Source organism: Coloeus monedula (assembly GCF_965178545.1).
Source record: "Coloeus monedula genome assembly, chromosome: 16".
Classification (NCBI taxonomy): domain Eukaryota; kingdom Metazoa; phylum Chordata; class Aves; order Passeriformes; family Corvidae; genus Coloeus; species Coloeus monedula.
In genome coordinates, this window is record NC_138796.1 from 7,146,557 (window position 1) to 7,160,375 (window position 13,819).

Sequence of the window (13,819 nt, forward strand, 5' to 3'; positions counted from 1 at the left end):
TCCTGTCGGGCTGTGTTTGCAGGCACAAATACTGGTACAGCATGACTTCCTCGGGAAAGGGTACAGCTGTCCTTGGAGACACCCGAGCTCAGGCAGCAGCTGGAATCAAACCCACACTATGCCACCGGCTGTGACAGATCCAGGGAAACATCATTCCAAAGGGCTAAGCAGCTTGGGGACACATTCCTGCTGGCACAAACACAGAGCACAGCCAAGGAAGATGGCAGGGAAGCACTTAGAGCCAGGAGGGCTCCCCACACCATAAATATGAACCTTTGCTGTGAAATGCTCTCCTCCTGCCTTTCTGAGCATGGAAGCATTTGCTGGGGAACATCAGGCTGGGAGAAGGCAGCATCTCAGCAGGGATCAGAGCAAATTCCATCTGAGCACTAACCTGAGAATGGCTCATAGCCACGGGCATCTCTGCTTACCTTCACTGGTCACTCCTTCTTCCAGTTCGTTGCCTTTCTGCAATGGGAACAAAAAGGCATGTGAGCACAGGCAGTGCTTCCCCTTCTCTGTCATCCCCTCCACCTTTAATACAACTGGACAGTTTCCACCACTTGTTTCCACATATTAACCATCGGAGCAGGGGGACCTGGGGAAATCACAGGGCTCCCACATCAGGAGGCCAGAGGGGACTGACATTTCACTGCGCTGCAGAGCAGGAGAACGAGCACTGAGGTGCTTCTGAAGATTACTGGTGGATAGCTAAGCTTTCCCTGTTGGATCTGAATGTCAGTCCAGCACTGTTTCCCCTTCAGACAGTAATTCTGGTCCAAATCTGAGCTGTGTGAGTCACACACACAGATGGCATCTTTTCTGTCACACAGTCCTTAAAAAAGTCAGGACTGTGGTTTGCATTGTGTCTTCAAGTAAAATGCAGTTTTAGCTGACAAAGGACACGTGCAAAATTGTTTGGGGCCAACATTCCTCCTGTGAGAGTTCATTTTAGGTTTCATACTAAAATATAGCAGCTTTCCTGTGTCCATTCCGCACAAAGACAAGACCAGGGTGAGCTGGATGAGAGATATTGACAGCAGTTAGTGTCTGTCCATGAGAATCAAAAGCTGGGAATGACACAGGGTCACTGCATTTCCACCAGTTTGTGAATTTCAATGTGCATTTCAAATAATGAAATTAGAAGTCCAGGGATAGGCATCCTTGTCAATCTATCAGGATGTTAAAGATGGGTAAAAATACTAGTTGAAAATCTCATGTTGAACCTGCTTTGAAAAAGTAAAGTATTTGTCTATACCTGGCTTCTCTACCAGCAGTGGGAACATACTGACTGGCCTCACAAAGGCTTTTAGAGCCTGAGCATCTCCTGGCTTTCTACTGCACTGAGGTTTCCAAATGTTCACACAGCAGCCTCTTCACAGGCAGAGCTGCTGTTTGTCCCAGTGTACTCCAAAAAGGGTAAGGAAATAACAATTATCTAACCTAACCTGCAACTTCCTCACCTGGGAAGGAGAGAATTGAAATGAGCTGTTAACAAAACAAGGGGGTGGGGACCCAGAGTGAAAAACAAAAATCCAGTCCAAATTTTCACAGGCATCTTTCTGCTGCACACAGGGTGCAATATAGGGTTGGGATGGGGTGCCAGGGACATCCCCAGGCTTGCTCAGGCATTTCCAGGACACTTCTCTGCTTTGTTCCTTTTGAGCAAGTCTGTCCTGGGGATGAGAGATGCACAGAGCTACCTCCATATCTCTCCATCAGATCTTCTCTCCCTCTAAATTAATTTAAATGGCAAAGACAAAAGTTTATTGGTTAAGCAGAGTGGACATGCTACGTTTACCATATTTCTTCATCAAAATGAGACCAGTTTGTAATTAAATTTGAAAATGACTCCTGTACTGAGGTCTGACAAACCTACCTGCAGCTGGAACTCAGTGACATTTCAGACACAGCCAGCCAGTCTGCCAAAATCAAACACTGAACCCAGAATCTGTTTAAGCACTTCAGGCAGCTTTGGAGAGCTGGAGAATTTTCTTCCTTCCCGTACAGCCAGCTTCTCCAGTGCCAGAGCACAGGGCTGACGTGCCAGAGCGTGCCTGCAGCTCTGCTTCCAGAGCTGGGGAATGGAGCCTGAATCCCACAGCTCCCAGCTGGGAGCTGAGCAGGCAGCAGGAAGGGGGTGGGGGAGACCCTAAAGAGTTGGGAGTTTTCTGTCTGAAGCTGGAAGAATGGAAGGAGATGATCCTTGGGGATATGGTGAGCGCAAGTTCAGTTTACTAAAACCATGTTTAAAAGAACCATGTGAATACAACCCAGCACCCACCCCCCAAAATGCACTTGATTGATTTGAGTCAGATGCTTACACTGAAAAAAACCAAACCAGAATGAATGTGTACTTGTTGTATCCTGCTTAAACCAAATGTGTTTTGGGACAGCAAAACAAACTCCATGGTGAAGGCAAAGCTACTTTTAGTTCTTTTTGTTTGTTTGTTTGTTGAATAATTACCAGACAATCATAATTTAGGAGAAACTGAAAGTTATAAACACTGAAGAGAGACTGTTATAAATTTTTATTATTACTATTATGAAACATGTCAAAATTGCCTGCCAGTTTAACAAAGACATCTTGATTGGAAAGGAATCTAAGCCGTGATCCAGCATCTCTTAAAAGCATGCCTCAACATAAGCATGAACTTAAATCCTGTCTAAATAATGCAGCTTTAAACATGGACTTTAAGCCTGGTGCAGAAAAATTCAGCCTGTATTTAATGCTTCCCCGTTTGGGGACCAGAATCCCACGTTTTCTGGAACACATGCTATTCTGTGATGCTCACATGGAGAAGGGAAAATAAAACAGCTCAGAAAAGAAGTGTTTTGATTGAATTGCTGAATGTGACCCTGACTCCTCCTGCTTAGATACTCCCTTCAAAGGGAACCAATCTCTCTGCTTGGGAAGTTTCACTGCTTCCCGCTATGAGAAGTACCAGGAACTCAGCAATGCATTGAAAGTTAACCGTGCAAGTGAAAAATGAAAATATAAAGAGTCTCACCAAGTCGGTACTGAGCCACTCCTCAATGTCATCCATGACAGAGGACTGTGCAACAGGGATCTAAGGAGTGCAGCGAGAGAACAGCAAGGCAGGCAAAAACCAAAACACATCCACAATCATGGCCACAGAGCGATGGAAAACGCCAGAAATAAGATTAAAAACAAAACAAAAACAAAGATGTAAGATGTGCTGGAAAAAAAAAGGCAACAAAATATAAATGGCATTTCAAATAAGGAAACAACTTGGAAAGGAAATTATGAACAACAGGGCTAAAAAAAACAAGAGAAAGATTATGGGGAATGACGTGACTGGATGCCAGCATAAGACGAGTAACTTCTCGACCACATATTAAAACCATCAAATGGACTGATGATTCTAATCTTGATCGTGAAATGCTTTTAAGGGTAGAATACTGGATATCAGTAAGGTTTTGAAATGTTAAATTTACACCTTTTTGGTTTTTTAAATGGATATTAGCCACAGTGAAGGGTTAGAAGAAAGAGGGTCTCAAAGTCTTCAGGCAACACTCCTATGAAAACAATTTGGTTTTCCCCACAGGTGGAGAAGCCAGAGCCCAGGGTACAGTCATGCTTCCTCCCAGATCCTCCTCCCACCACACCACCGAGCCCTGGCAAGCCTTGGCACAAGGGTTTAAGGCAAAACTCTCCCAGCTCCCAGTTCCCACTCCTCTGCCAAAGGTGACCCTCAGCAGCAGAGCCCAACATGTGGCAGTGCAAAGTGCAGAGTCTCAAAGGTGAAGGAGGAGGAGGATGGGGCAGAGGAGGAGAGCACAGTACCAGAGCTGCAGCAGGGCTCTCCAGAGCAGGTCAGGCTCCAGAGCAGTTTAACACCCAAGCATGGAAGGTTTTGCCTCTGCCCCTGCAGTGGAACTGGTCACGATACCGGTGTGACTGCAATGGGCAGCGCAGAGGCAGCTGAAGGGCAGCGATTTCACACAGTGCGAAGGGTAACTGGGTCAGCAAAGGGAAATTATTGAGTATTAGGTGTAGAATTTCCTGACTTAACTACACTGCTTAAATACAACAGAGGCCTACTGACATAAAGAGGAAAACACCACAATAGATCCAGGTAAGGACAGCCTCAAAAATAGTTGGAAAACAATGTCAGACACGTGAGTTCCAGGCCAGGGCACGGCAGCTGAGCAGTGGGGCTGGCAGGCAGGAGACCTGGCACTGTTAGAGGGACTCTCCTAGGCAGAAAAGGTGTCAGGGGTTCTCCACAGCTTTGCCTGAAACCTCTCACAGGAATTGCCCTCCCTGGAAGTGATAAAAAAACCTGTGGATGTGGTGCTTAAGGACATGGCTTAGTTGTGGCCTTGGCAGTGCTTGGTTAATTGTTGGACTTGATGATCTTGGAAGTCTTTTCCAACATTAATGACTCTGTGATTCAAAAAGAAGAGCTGGAAGGGGCTCTGCAGGTGCATTTCTTGGGAGATGTAGATTTCTCAGGCAGCTCTAGCAGAGGAAGAGAGACAGATGCTGGATCCCAGAGACTGAGGCTGTTTAGTAAAGCTCCTCAGGAATTTTTTCACAGAATCAAGTGGTCCCTTGTACTGAGGAGGCCAGTTAAGCCCTTGCTTGAGGGGAGGCCTGCTAAAGTGGGTTAGTCGTGTCAAAGAACTGGAAATCCAGAACTCAATCCAAAGCACCTCCCCCAAAGAGCAGCACCAGGAAGGTGGCTGGGCTCTGACTTGACAGGTTGCTGGACAAAGTGACATTTCCTGGGGTCAGAGGTACAAGGTGTCATCTTGCTTCCAGCGAATTCATAAAGATCCCAAACCGAAAATAAATTCCTGCAGTTTCCTTTGGAATGGACCAGATTTAGGATAATTGCCCCTTTCTGATTTCCTGAATCATGCACACACAATGCTATCACAGTGAGCTGAAGCTGCTGCAAGCTGGCCCAGAGAGCCACTGACAAGAGAAGAGCTCTAAGCATCTTCCAACACATTCCTTCCCAAGGACAAGTTGCATCTTGTAGAACTGTCTCCTTGGTTTAACAGCTTTATAAAATATTGGCTTCAGTGATATAATTAATTTATTCAGCCTACAGCAACCTAAAACCTACTGCAGAAGTTGCACTGCTGCCTCTCTCCTGTGTTGCTTCACCTGCATGCAGTAGGTAACACTGTGGAAGGTGCAGCCTCGGAGCTGTTGGCTGGTTTGCAGCTCAGAGAGGTGCTTATGTTTCTCTAAGGATAAGGAAGTGGGCATGGAAGGGAGGAGGAAAATAGCTGGTTTATTTTTCCTTTTCTGTGAATAAAATTCACAGGAACACAATCCCTTGAGGGGCTCCAAGAAAGCTGGAAAGGAATTTCGGACAAGGGCCTGAAGTGGTAGGACAAGGGGGAATGGCTTTAAGATGAAAGAGGGTAGATTTAGATTAGATATTAGGAATAAATTACTCCCTGTGAGGGTGGGGAGGCCCTGGCACAGGTTGCCAGAGAAGCTGTGGCCCGTCCCATTTCTGGAAGTGTTCCAGGCCAGGCTGGACCAGACTTGGAGCAACCTGGCATAATGGAAGGTGCTCCTGCCCATGGCAGGGGGTTGGAATGAGATGATCTTTTTTTCCAACCCAAACCATTCCAGAATTTTATGATTTTATGAATATAAGAGCAGCTGTTATAAAAAGCACGGTAGTACTGTGCCCCTGTATTAGAAGGAACAGCAGCTCAAATCTTGATTATCCTGAAAACATGACAGATGACTGATCAAGTACTGAATTCCTGAGAATCACAGGACTCTTGAATTTGGAGAAGTCCTCGAAGAACAGCTCAGCAGCACAAGAGTTTATGCTGTGGTGCTTTGGAAGAATTTTAAGAAAAGAAAGAAAAAAAAAGCAAAAAAAGGAATTCCACTTTCAGCTAGAGCTACTTATAACAAACAAACAAAGCCCTCAGAAGTGCAAGAGCACTTCTTGCAGAGAAGCAGACAAAGCTGTAAGATAAACATCTGAGTGTGTCAGCCGTTTGCTATTCAGCACTGACCTTTTAAAAAGCTTCCCCTGTCTCCCAGCACACCCACAGAAGTGCTGAGGGTTTGTATCTGTTGCTCCTTCCATGCTCAAACTTCCAGTTTACTTTCCTCAGACTCTGAGCCCCATTTCCTCATAAAACATGGGTTACATGTGTCAGGTTTAATTTGTTCAAGAATAAAGAGGGAGGAAACTCTTCAGAGAGCAGCTGGAAGTTTTATATTATTTTTACGATAACATTGTACCATTTATGTTTCATTTTAAACTGACCACACAGAGAAGCTCAATTTTTGCCAGTCAGTTGGGTACTTGGCAAGTCTTCCCCTTTCAGAAGCCCTAAACTGAAAAATGTGCCTGGGAATTTTGTTATAACTAATCCCTAAATCACAACAGAGGCAATGTAAAAATAAATTAACTAGTTTACACATTTAAAAAAGACAACAGTTTCTGGGAACAAGCAGCAGTGGCAGCCACAGACTACACGGAAAAAACTCTGGAATGGGACACTGTCTTGTTAATACTTTGATTATGCAAACTTCCATGGTCTAGTGAAACTCTCAGTCTTGGCAAGAAAGCTCCCCAGATAGTCAGTGCTGGCTGCAACAGCTGTTTGTATAAAGATACTATGATTTTTTTTTTTTTTTTAAGTCTATACTCAAAGTAAATGGAAATCAAGTCACAAAATATTTTTGGGTACTTTAAGTAACTGGCTTTAATTAAAAGTTGGGCTGATTGTTTAAATTCCTTTTTTTATTTAGTCATTGGAAAATCCTACAAAAGGGATCATCTCAACAGTCCTGAAAGGGAAATGGAAAAGGAGGGCTGGGAGAACAAAAGTCTGTGTTCAATCCCACAAAACCCACAGGAACCTGGAATTCAAGTTCCTACTTATCTAAGTTAGATTGTGTTGATGTTCTCACTAGCAATCAAAAGCCAAAGAGTATTGCCAATATATTTCCTCAGAAGTCATAAAATCCAATATTCTACCCTTAAAAAGACAGTTTAAGGTTATTATTATCACATTTTATTTCTATTAAAAATGATCCCACTGGAAAAGAAGCAGGTATGAAATGACAATTCAGGTCTCTAGGTGAGCTCATTAATGTTCTTAAAATGTTTAACAAGGTTTATGCTAATTGTTGCTAGACTACTGCCTTGTAATAGCTTAGTTAATTCCACTTCTTTTTAGATGTTTAACAAAGCTGACACCAGTCCTTGGTTAGTTGCTACTCACTCCTCCTCGTTGGTTAGCAGTAGTAGAGGTCTGTCATTCCTACAGCAGCACTAGGAGCACACTAGTAGGCTACTCCAGCTTACTACTACAGCCTAACCATCTATTTAAAGCTGTTGTGATCTTGAAATAGCTGCTTGGCCTCAATATTAGAACACGCTTGACTTTACATGTAAGGATTAAATTAACTCCTTGATTACTGGTAATCATTACGCATTGCACGGCCGCGCCAGAGAAGAGCTCGGGTGCAGCACGTTCCCCAGCAGAGCCTGTTGTGCCCGTACAACAATCAGCCCATCTGGATCTGACCGGCGTGTCCAGACAGTGCCAGCCCTCACTGACATGGGGGATTGGGTTGTCCTTGCACAGTGCTCTGAAAAACACTGCGGCTGGGAAGGTAAAGAGATCCCCACGGTCTTCAGCTAAGTGAAAACCCCTGCTTGCCTTCAACAGGGAGAGGGGTTCCACCACACAGAAGAAATGAGATCTTCATGTGTCTATTTTTGGGCTTATCCACAGTTCAAGCACTTCAGTCTCCAAGTAGATGATGTTATTCAACAGTCTCATGTTACCCAAATAATTTCCACAGCTCAGATCCTATCTCTCTCTTGAAGGTACACATAGCGGCATCCCACTTGGTTACTAATTAACAGAGGTTTCCTTTCATCTTTGCTCACCTATCTTCCCTACAAAGAGGGCTCTCTTCTCTAACCAGGCATGCTGCTGGCGGTCAAGGCAGAATGCTGAGTGGTGCTCATATAACTTTCTGTGAATTCTGGTTCAGTTTCATCCTTCCCCTGCCACTGTCCCAATTAATGTCCTGATGTGGTGGCTTAAGCAACACCTACTTCTCACTTTCAGAACAAATAACCCATTTGGCATGTGAGTGGGTTGACAGATTATTCTAAGGAATATATTAATGCAAATCTCAATAGCTGTCCAATCTCATGAGAAGGGAACTGAGACTAGCTGCACTAAAACATGGCTTTGTGGTAAAGTCTCTGCCTAATTGCTGCTGATACGGAGCCCTGTGTGAGACCTGCATGGCAACACCCTGACCTCAAACTGCAGACAGATCTGTCACTGGAACAGCTCACCTCCCATCCCTCAGTCATATAAATACCAGAAACATTTTCTGCCAATATCATTTTGTCTACTTTATTTTTGTAGGTAGTGCTGGGATGGATAAAGGTGTGGCTTGTGTCTGTTTCCATGGTCCTGGCATCACCTCGATGGCAGAACTGAGCCCCAGGTTAACTTGAAACAAGAACAACACTGCCAAATTCACTGGGAGAGGAGAGACAGAGACTGCAAAGGTGTGTGGTGAACTGGGATGCACAGAAATGGAGTGGGAAGGACTCAACCCAAAGCTGAAATGTATCACAGTTTGGACAGAACAACGTCAGGTCATGAGGGATGTGAGAACCACTCTGGCAGGTGGAGAATTCCCTTTGAGTGGTCTCAGTGTTGTACAGGCACAGGGAACAGCAGTGTCAGCTCACCCCTCTTTCCTCCTCCTCAAAGTATAAAAAGTACCCCACAGAGTGGGCAAATCAAGTTCATACCTGGGATCCTAGTTATCCACTGGCACTGTAAATGCTACAGGTCATATTAATAAATACTGTTAAGAACTACAGCCAGTTAAGAGAGAAACGGAGTTAATGATTAGTTTAGTTTTATTTTAGGTATTTCTCTCTCATGTTTAGCATACAAACAAGGTGACAGGCTTGTAAGAGCAGTGACTGGCCCCCTTCCCTCCCCAAAGCCATATGCCTCCATGAATGCTGCAGTATCCTTTTTCCAGACTGAATAACCACAAGCCAATGAAGGAATATGCTGTTTGCTTTTTTAATAAAGCAGTGGTGTGAGTGGTGTGAACAGCAGGGGTGCCGATTTCATGCTTCCCCGCTCTTGTAAACAGTGGAAAGGCAAAGAAGAGGAACTAACTCAATCACTGGATTATTCATTATAGATGAACATCTAACAGTGGCACAGCACATCCCTGGCTGCAACAGAGCCACCGAACAGCGAGAGCCTCTGTGAGCCACAGTCAACAGTATCAGAGGCAAAACTGATACTGCTGCTCATTTTACAGCTTTTCATTCTCATCTTGTGAGCTGTGGGTGTTTGACAGCACCAAAATGACACTCTGGCTCCCAGGGACAGGTACCCACAGTGGACTTACCCACATGTGAGAGCAGGCATGGAACTGCTTTTGTGTGCTTGCATGGGCAGGCAGATACAACACCTGTCCCATCACTGTGTGTGCACCAGCCATGCAAACTTCTGCCAAATTTCCAAGATGACCCTGAGAAATAATCTGGATTAGCCATAAATCCAGAAGAATAAATGCAAGTGTTTAACAGAGTAGATATTGCATGACCTGGATTTTCTGAACTTTAAACTTTCTGGGTTGTTTCTCTTTTTAAGCATGGTGCAGCTTAGTCTGGGACATTCAGGGCTCTCCCTGGAGTGAGACATTCCTGTTCCACGGGCTTTCTGGTGCCTGGCCCCACGTGCTGCACTGCCAGCACACCCCAGAGCAAATGGAATTCTCCCTGCACCTCTCTGAACTCAGCTGCAGCCAGGACTGTCTCGGGAGGATTTTCTACAGTTAGGTCACATTATTGGTACTAATCTCAAACACTTAAAGTGATGGATTACATTGCCCAAAAAAAATGATCTTAAAACTTGGCTTTAAGGCATAGCTGAGGCTATTTTTTCCCTTTCTCTGGCTTCTGCACCTAAAGCAGGCTTTGAACTTCTCTCTGCAAGCACATTGATGAAGAACAACTTCAAACAAGGTCAGAATGTGCACAGGTTCAGTGATCTTCAGAAGCCTGATTTTATCAAGGCACTGGCATCACCAGACACAGGAATTAAATTCTTAAAGCCAGAAACACTATTGTACCTTTTTGAGTCTGATTCCTAATGCCAGTGGGGTTGAAGATGTCAGTCTGGGTAGCAGTTCTCCCATTCCCTTCCTTGCATAAAGAACTATCACTACATTACTTGATTCAACTACATATGATCCTACAACTTCCCTATGTTTATTCCAGACCATGAAGCTAAGCACTACCAGAAAAGGCTCCTTTAAAGACAGATAGCAAGTGTCCTCTTTATGAATAAGATCCATGAGACTTGTGTTTATCCCTCGAAAAGTGGATACTGCAATAAATAAATCAAGACAGTAGAAGGAACCAATTGGATCCCCAGGCCTCTTCTGAAGGTGACGTGGGATCCTACAAATGATTCAGTTGTTTACAGGTCTTTGTGCTATATAAACCAGAAATTGGTGCAAATCTTTCCCTTTGCCCCGGGTAATGATGTAGGTGGGACATTAACTCCTTGTACTGTCCGATTTCAAGCGGTTCAATAGGGCAGGACGAGAGGTGAACGGAGGATGGTTATTCTAGGTCAGGGACTGGGGTGGGCAGTAGGAATCGCTTCACTGGTGAAGTCCTCACCATTCCTTGTGTAATTAGCCACTTGTCTATGGGCTCCATGTCTGAGTTCCCAACTTTACCTCTCCTCTGTGTTGAGAACAGAAAGGTCCATAAAGAGAGAAACCACAGCAACAACCCATGATAAAGTAATAAAACAGTTAAAAACTTCACATACACAGGCACACACATACACACAGAGTTGCCTATAGTAGCTTCTGGCAGCAGCTGTGTCCCCCTCTGCCTGTCAGCTCTGTCCATGGGGGGACAGAGCTCACCCCCAGTTCTGCACTTCCTACTGGCAGTTCACAGCCTTTTAGCACTGCTTCCATGATGCCCTTAAAAATAAAAATAATAATAAAGTGACCCAAACACTGGCTAGTAGTGAGGCTGATGTTTGTCATCTTCTTAGAAGAAGGAAAAGTGAGGCTGTACAAGCTACTGCAGTCAGTCAGACTGCACTGGCAACTCTTGTGTCACACTCCGTGGAGTCCCCCTTGTTTATGAAGCTGTGGGCTGCAGCCCACCGTGCTCATGTCCTTGACCTCAGCAGACAGACTGTGCCCCACACTAACAGCACAGCAGCTCTGCAATGGTGTTGAGTGGAGGGGAAGTCAGGGCAGTTTGCTGCAGTGTCCTGGCAGCCTTTCAAACTGCCCCTCCTGAAAAGCGCAGAGGTTAAAGGACTGCTGATGCATCCAGCTCCCCTGAGCAGGCTGCAGACTGCATGGCACAGCACCACAAACACTCTAAGATAGTTTCTTGTCCTTCAGCATCTCCTCCCTGAGCCAGGGTGGGATGCAGAGTCATCTCCAGCTCTGGAGGGGCTTGCCCAGGCTTGGCAGAGCGCAGTGGCTCCAGCCCAGAACTGGGGGAGCTCAGCAGAGAGCCACTGGTGTGTTATGTACATCACCCAGACACCTGCACACATGGGACACCTCTCCTGTCCCCATTAACACAGGTAATGGAGAATCAGCTGCAATCTTTTATGTCTCATTTCCTGAGGAAAAAAAAAAAAAGGGAAATCATTCCAATTTCATCTACTCTCTGTGTAACACCAGAGAATTGTTTCTTGGACACCTCTCCTCCCAGTTGTGATCATGCAACAACTCTGTGGCAACAAAAGCAATTCCCAACATGGAAAAGCAATATTAAGAAAACAGTGTATTTTTAGCTCATCTTGTTTCCAGCTGCTAAATCACATTAAAAGACAGCTAATACCACGTGATCAGCCTCCTCTCTGCAGACCATTCCGAGAATGACTACATTAGAAACGTCGGATGTGCTGAATTCTACCACTGGACAACTGTGCTGGAACGAGACGTGTGAAGAATGTGTTGCAAAGCTTTTGGCTCCTCCCTAGAACTGTTCTTAAATTAGCTCTAACCAAATTAAAGCCTGTCTTTTCATTTACTGAGCACTGCCAGGTTTCTGCTACACATGCTGGGACTGGTAACTTTAGGAGAGTTTAATTTTTATTTCCTTTAAGAAGAGACATCCACAAGCCTCACAACAGTTGAGAAAAAGTGTTTACAATTGCAGAGTGACTGCATTTCAAAACAAGCTCTTCTGATCACACTATAAGTCTCCGGGACCTTTGAAAAGAGGCTGAAAGTCTCAACAACACCTCAGAGCCCCAAGTTCCACAACCCATAAGGCATTTGCCCCAAAAAACTTTGACCCTCAGATGAACTTAGCCACAGCCCTTTGAACTGACAACACTTGGGGCAGAGCAGCAGCTCTGCTGGTGTGAATGACATGTTGTGCTGGTGCCTAAAGCAGAACTGGCTGGGAACAAAAGTGTTAATAAATAAGGACATGACCCCAAGGCCACTGGGGGGAATACAGCCCCCTTGACCAGCTAAATGCAAGCTCCTTGCATTTGGTTAGCCAGGAACAAAGAGCAGAATCTCAAATCCTTCCCCAGGTCCTGCTAATAACAGCTCAGTGATACTGGGGGTTTGGGATGTCCCACTGAATTCAGGAATTCCTGTGAAGGAATAATTCTGCCCCTGCCTCCTCATGCTTCCCCTTTTCCCTCACTACTAGTGCCATGAGTTTTTGTGGGGCTGAGCTCCAGTAGGTTATGAGGCTGACCTGGGTTATAAATTACCCTTCGTGCAGGAGGACAGGGACAGGAAGAAGCAGGTAGGTGGGGAATGCTCTGTAAGAGCTGAGGCCCTGTTTCCACTGAACGATGGCCCGAGCAGGCAGGCAGCTGTGATCTGACCCCAGCTGGCTCCCAACACAAATTCTCCCTGGCTTGGAGCACAAGCTGCCAGGCATGCCAGCTGCCCAGAGCACTCCCACTTCATGTCATGAAAGAACCAGGGCGGGATCAGCCAAGGCATGGGGAGGCAATTCTCCCCGGTGAGAGGCATGTGCACGCTGCATTGGCTCTCCCATGCTATGCTGGCTCTGCCGTGCTCCCTAGTGGTCATCACAGCCCAAAATTGGGCTGGAAAAGGCTCTGAACTTGCTCTGTCCTCTAAAAACTTACAGCTGCGTACAAAAGAGCAGCACAGTTTTAAAAAGCAGAGTAGTAGAAAGGGGTCGAGGGATGATCTGAAAGCTCCTTCACTTCTGCCTTCACTGGGGGATGCAGACAAAGCTGGCCAAGCTCTCTCACCCGTGTTTTTAGTGTCAGCTGCTGCGAGGTGACAGCACATGGGGCTCTCCTGCCCACACAAAGAGCAGGAGCCTGCCCTGGGCAGACAGAACAGGCTGCATGCAAGGGCAGTTATGGCAAAAAATGTGAAGCATTACAAGTCTGCATCATTTCTCTCCCTGTAACTCACTCGTGTATCCATGCACTTGGAGCAACATCTAGTAGATTAAGACTTTCATAAGCAAAACCAAACCAAGCCAATGCACACCAGTGTTCCAGGACATTCCCCATGTAATTCTTCTCAGTAGTGATTCCAGCCAAAGAGCTGGACTCCCCAGGCAAGCTGCAAGGACACAGGAGAATTTACCCACTATGATTCTGAAATCTTTTAGACGGGAGTGCTCAGCAGCATCTCTTTAGAGATCATTACTGAGCAAGTACTTGTTCTCAGATATCAATTTCAAAATAGCCATTACTACCACGTTGCTGGAATACAGAATGAGACGCTCAGTCAAAGCAGCCGCCTACAGCT

The 13,819-nt window shown here is 45.4% G+C and overlaps 1 protein-coding gene across 2 annotated transcripts in view; it reads right to left on the reverse strand.

The window, feature by feature from the left end:
• Positions 1-13,819, reverse strand: part of TOM1L2 (target of myb1 like 2 membrane trafficking protein) — a 57,114-nt gene that overhangs the window by 5,326 nt on the left and 37,969 nt on the right. Inside the window, exons 13-14 of one of the 2 annotated variants that reach the window (XM_082292328.1) lie at positions 3,012-3,071; positions 432-468 (exon numbers count right to left, since the gene is read on the reverse strand). In XM_082292328.1, the coding sequence (XP_082148454.1) occupies positions 432-468; positions 3,012-3,071 (97 nt within the window). The remainder of the gene's footprint in view (positions 1-431; positions 469-3,011; positions 3,072-13,819) is intronic. The other variant, XM_082292329.1, reaches the window with a different exon arrangement.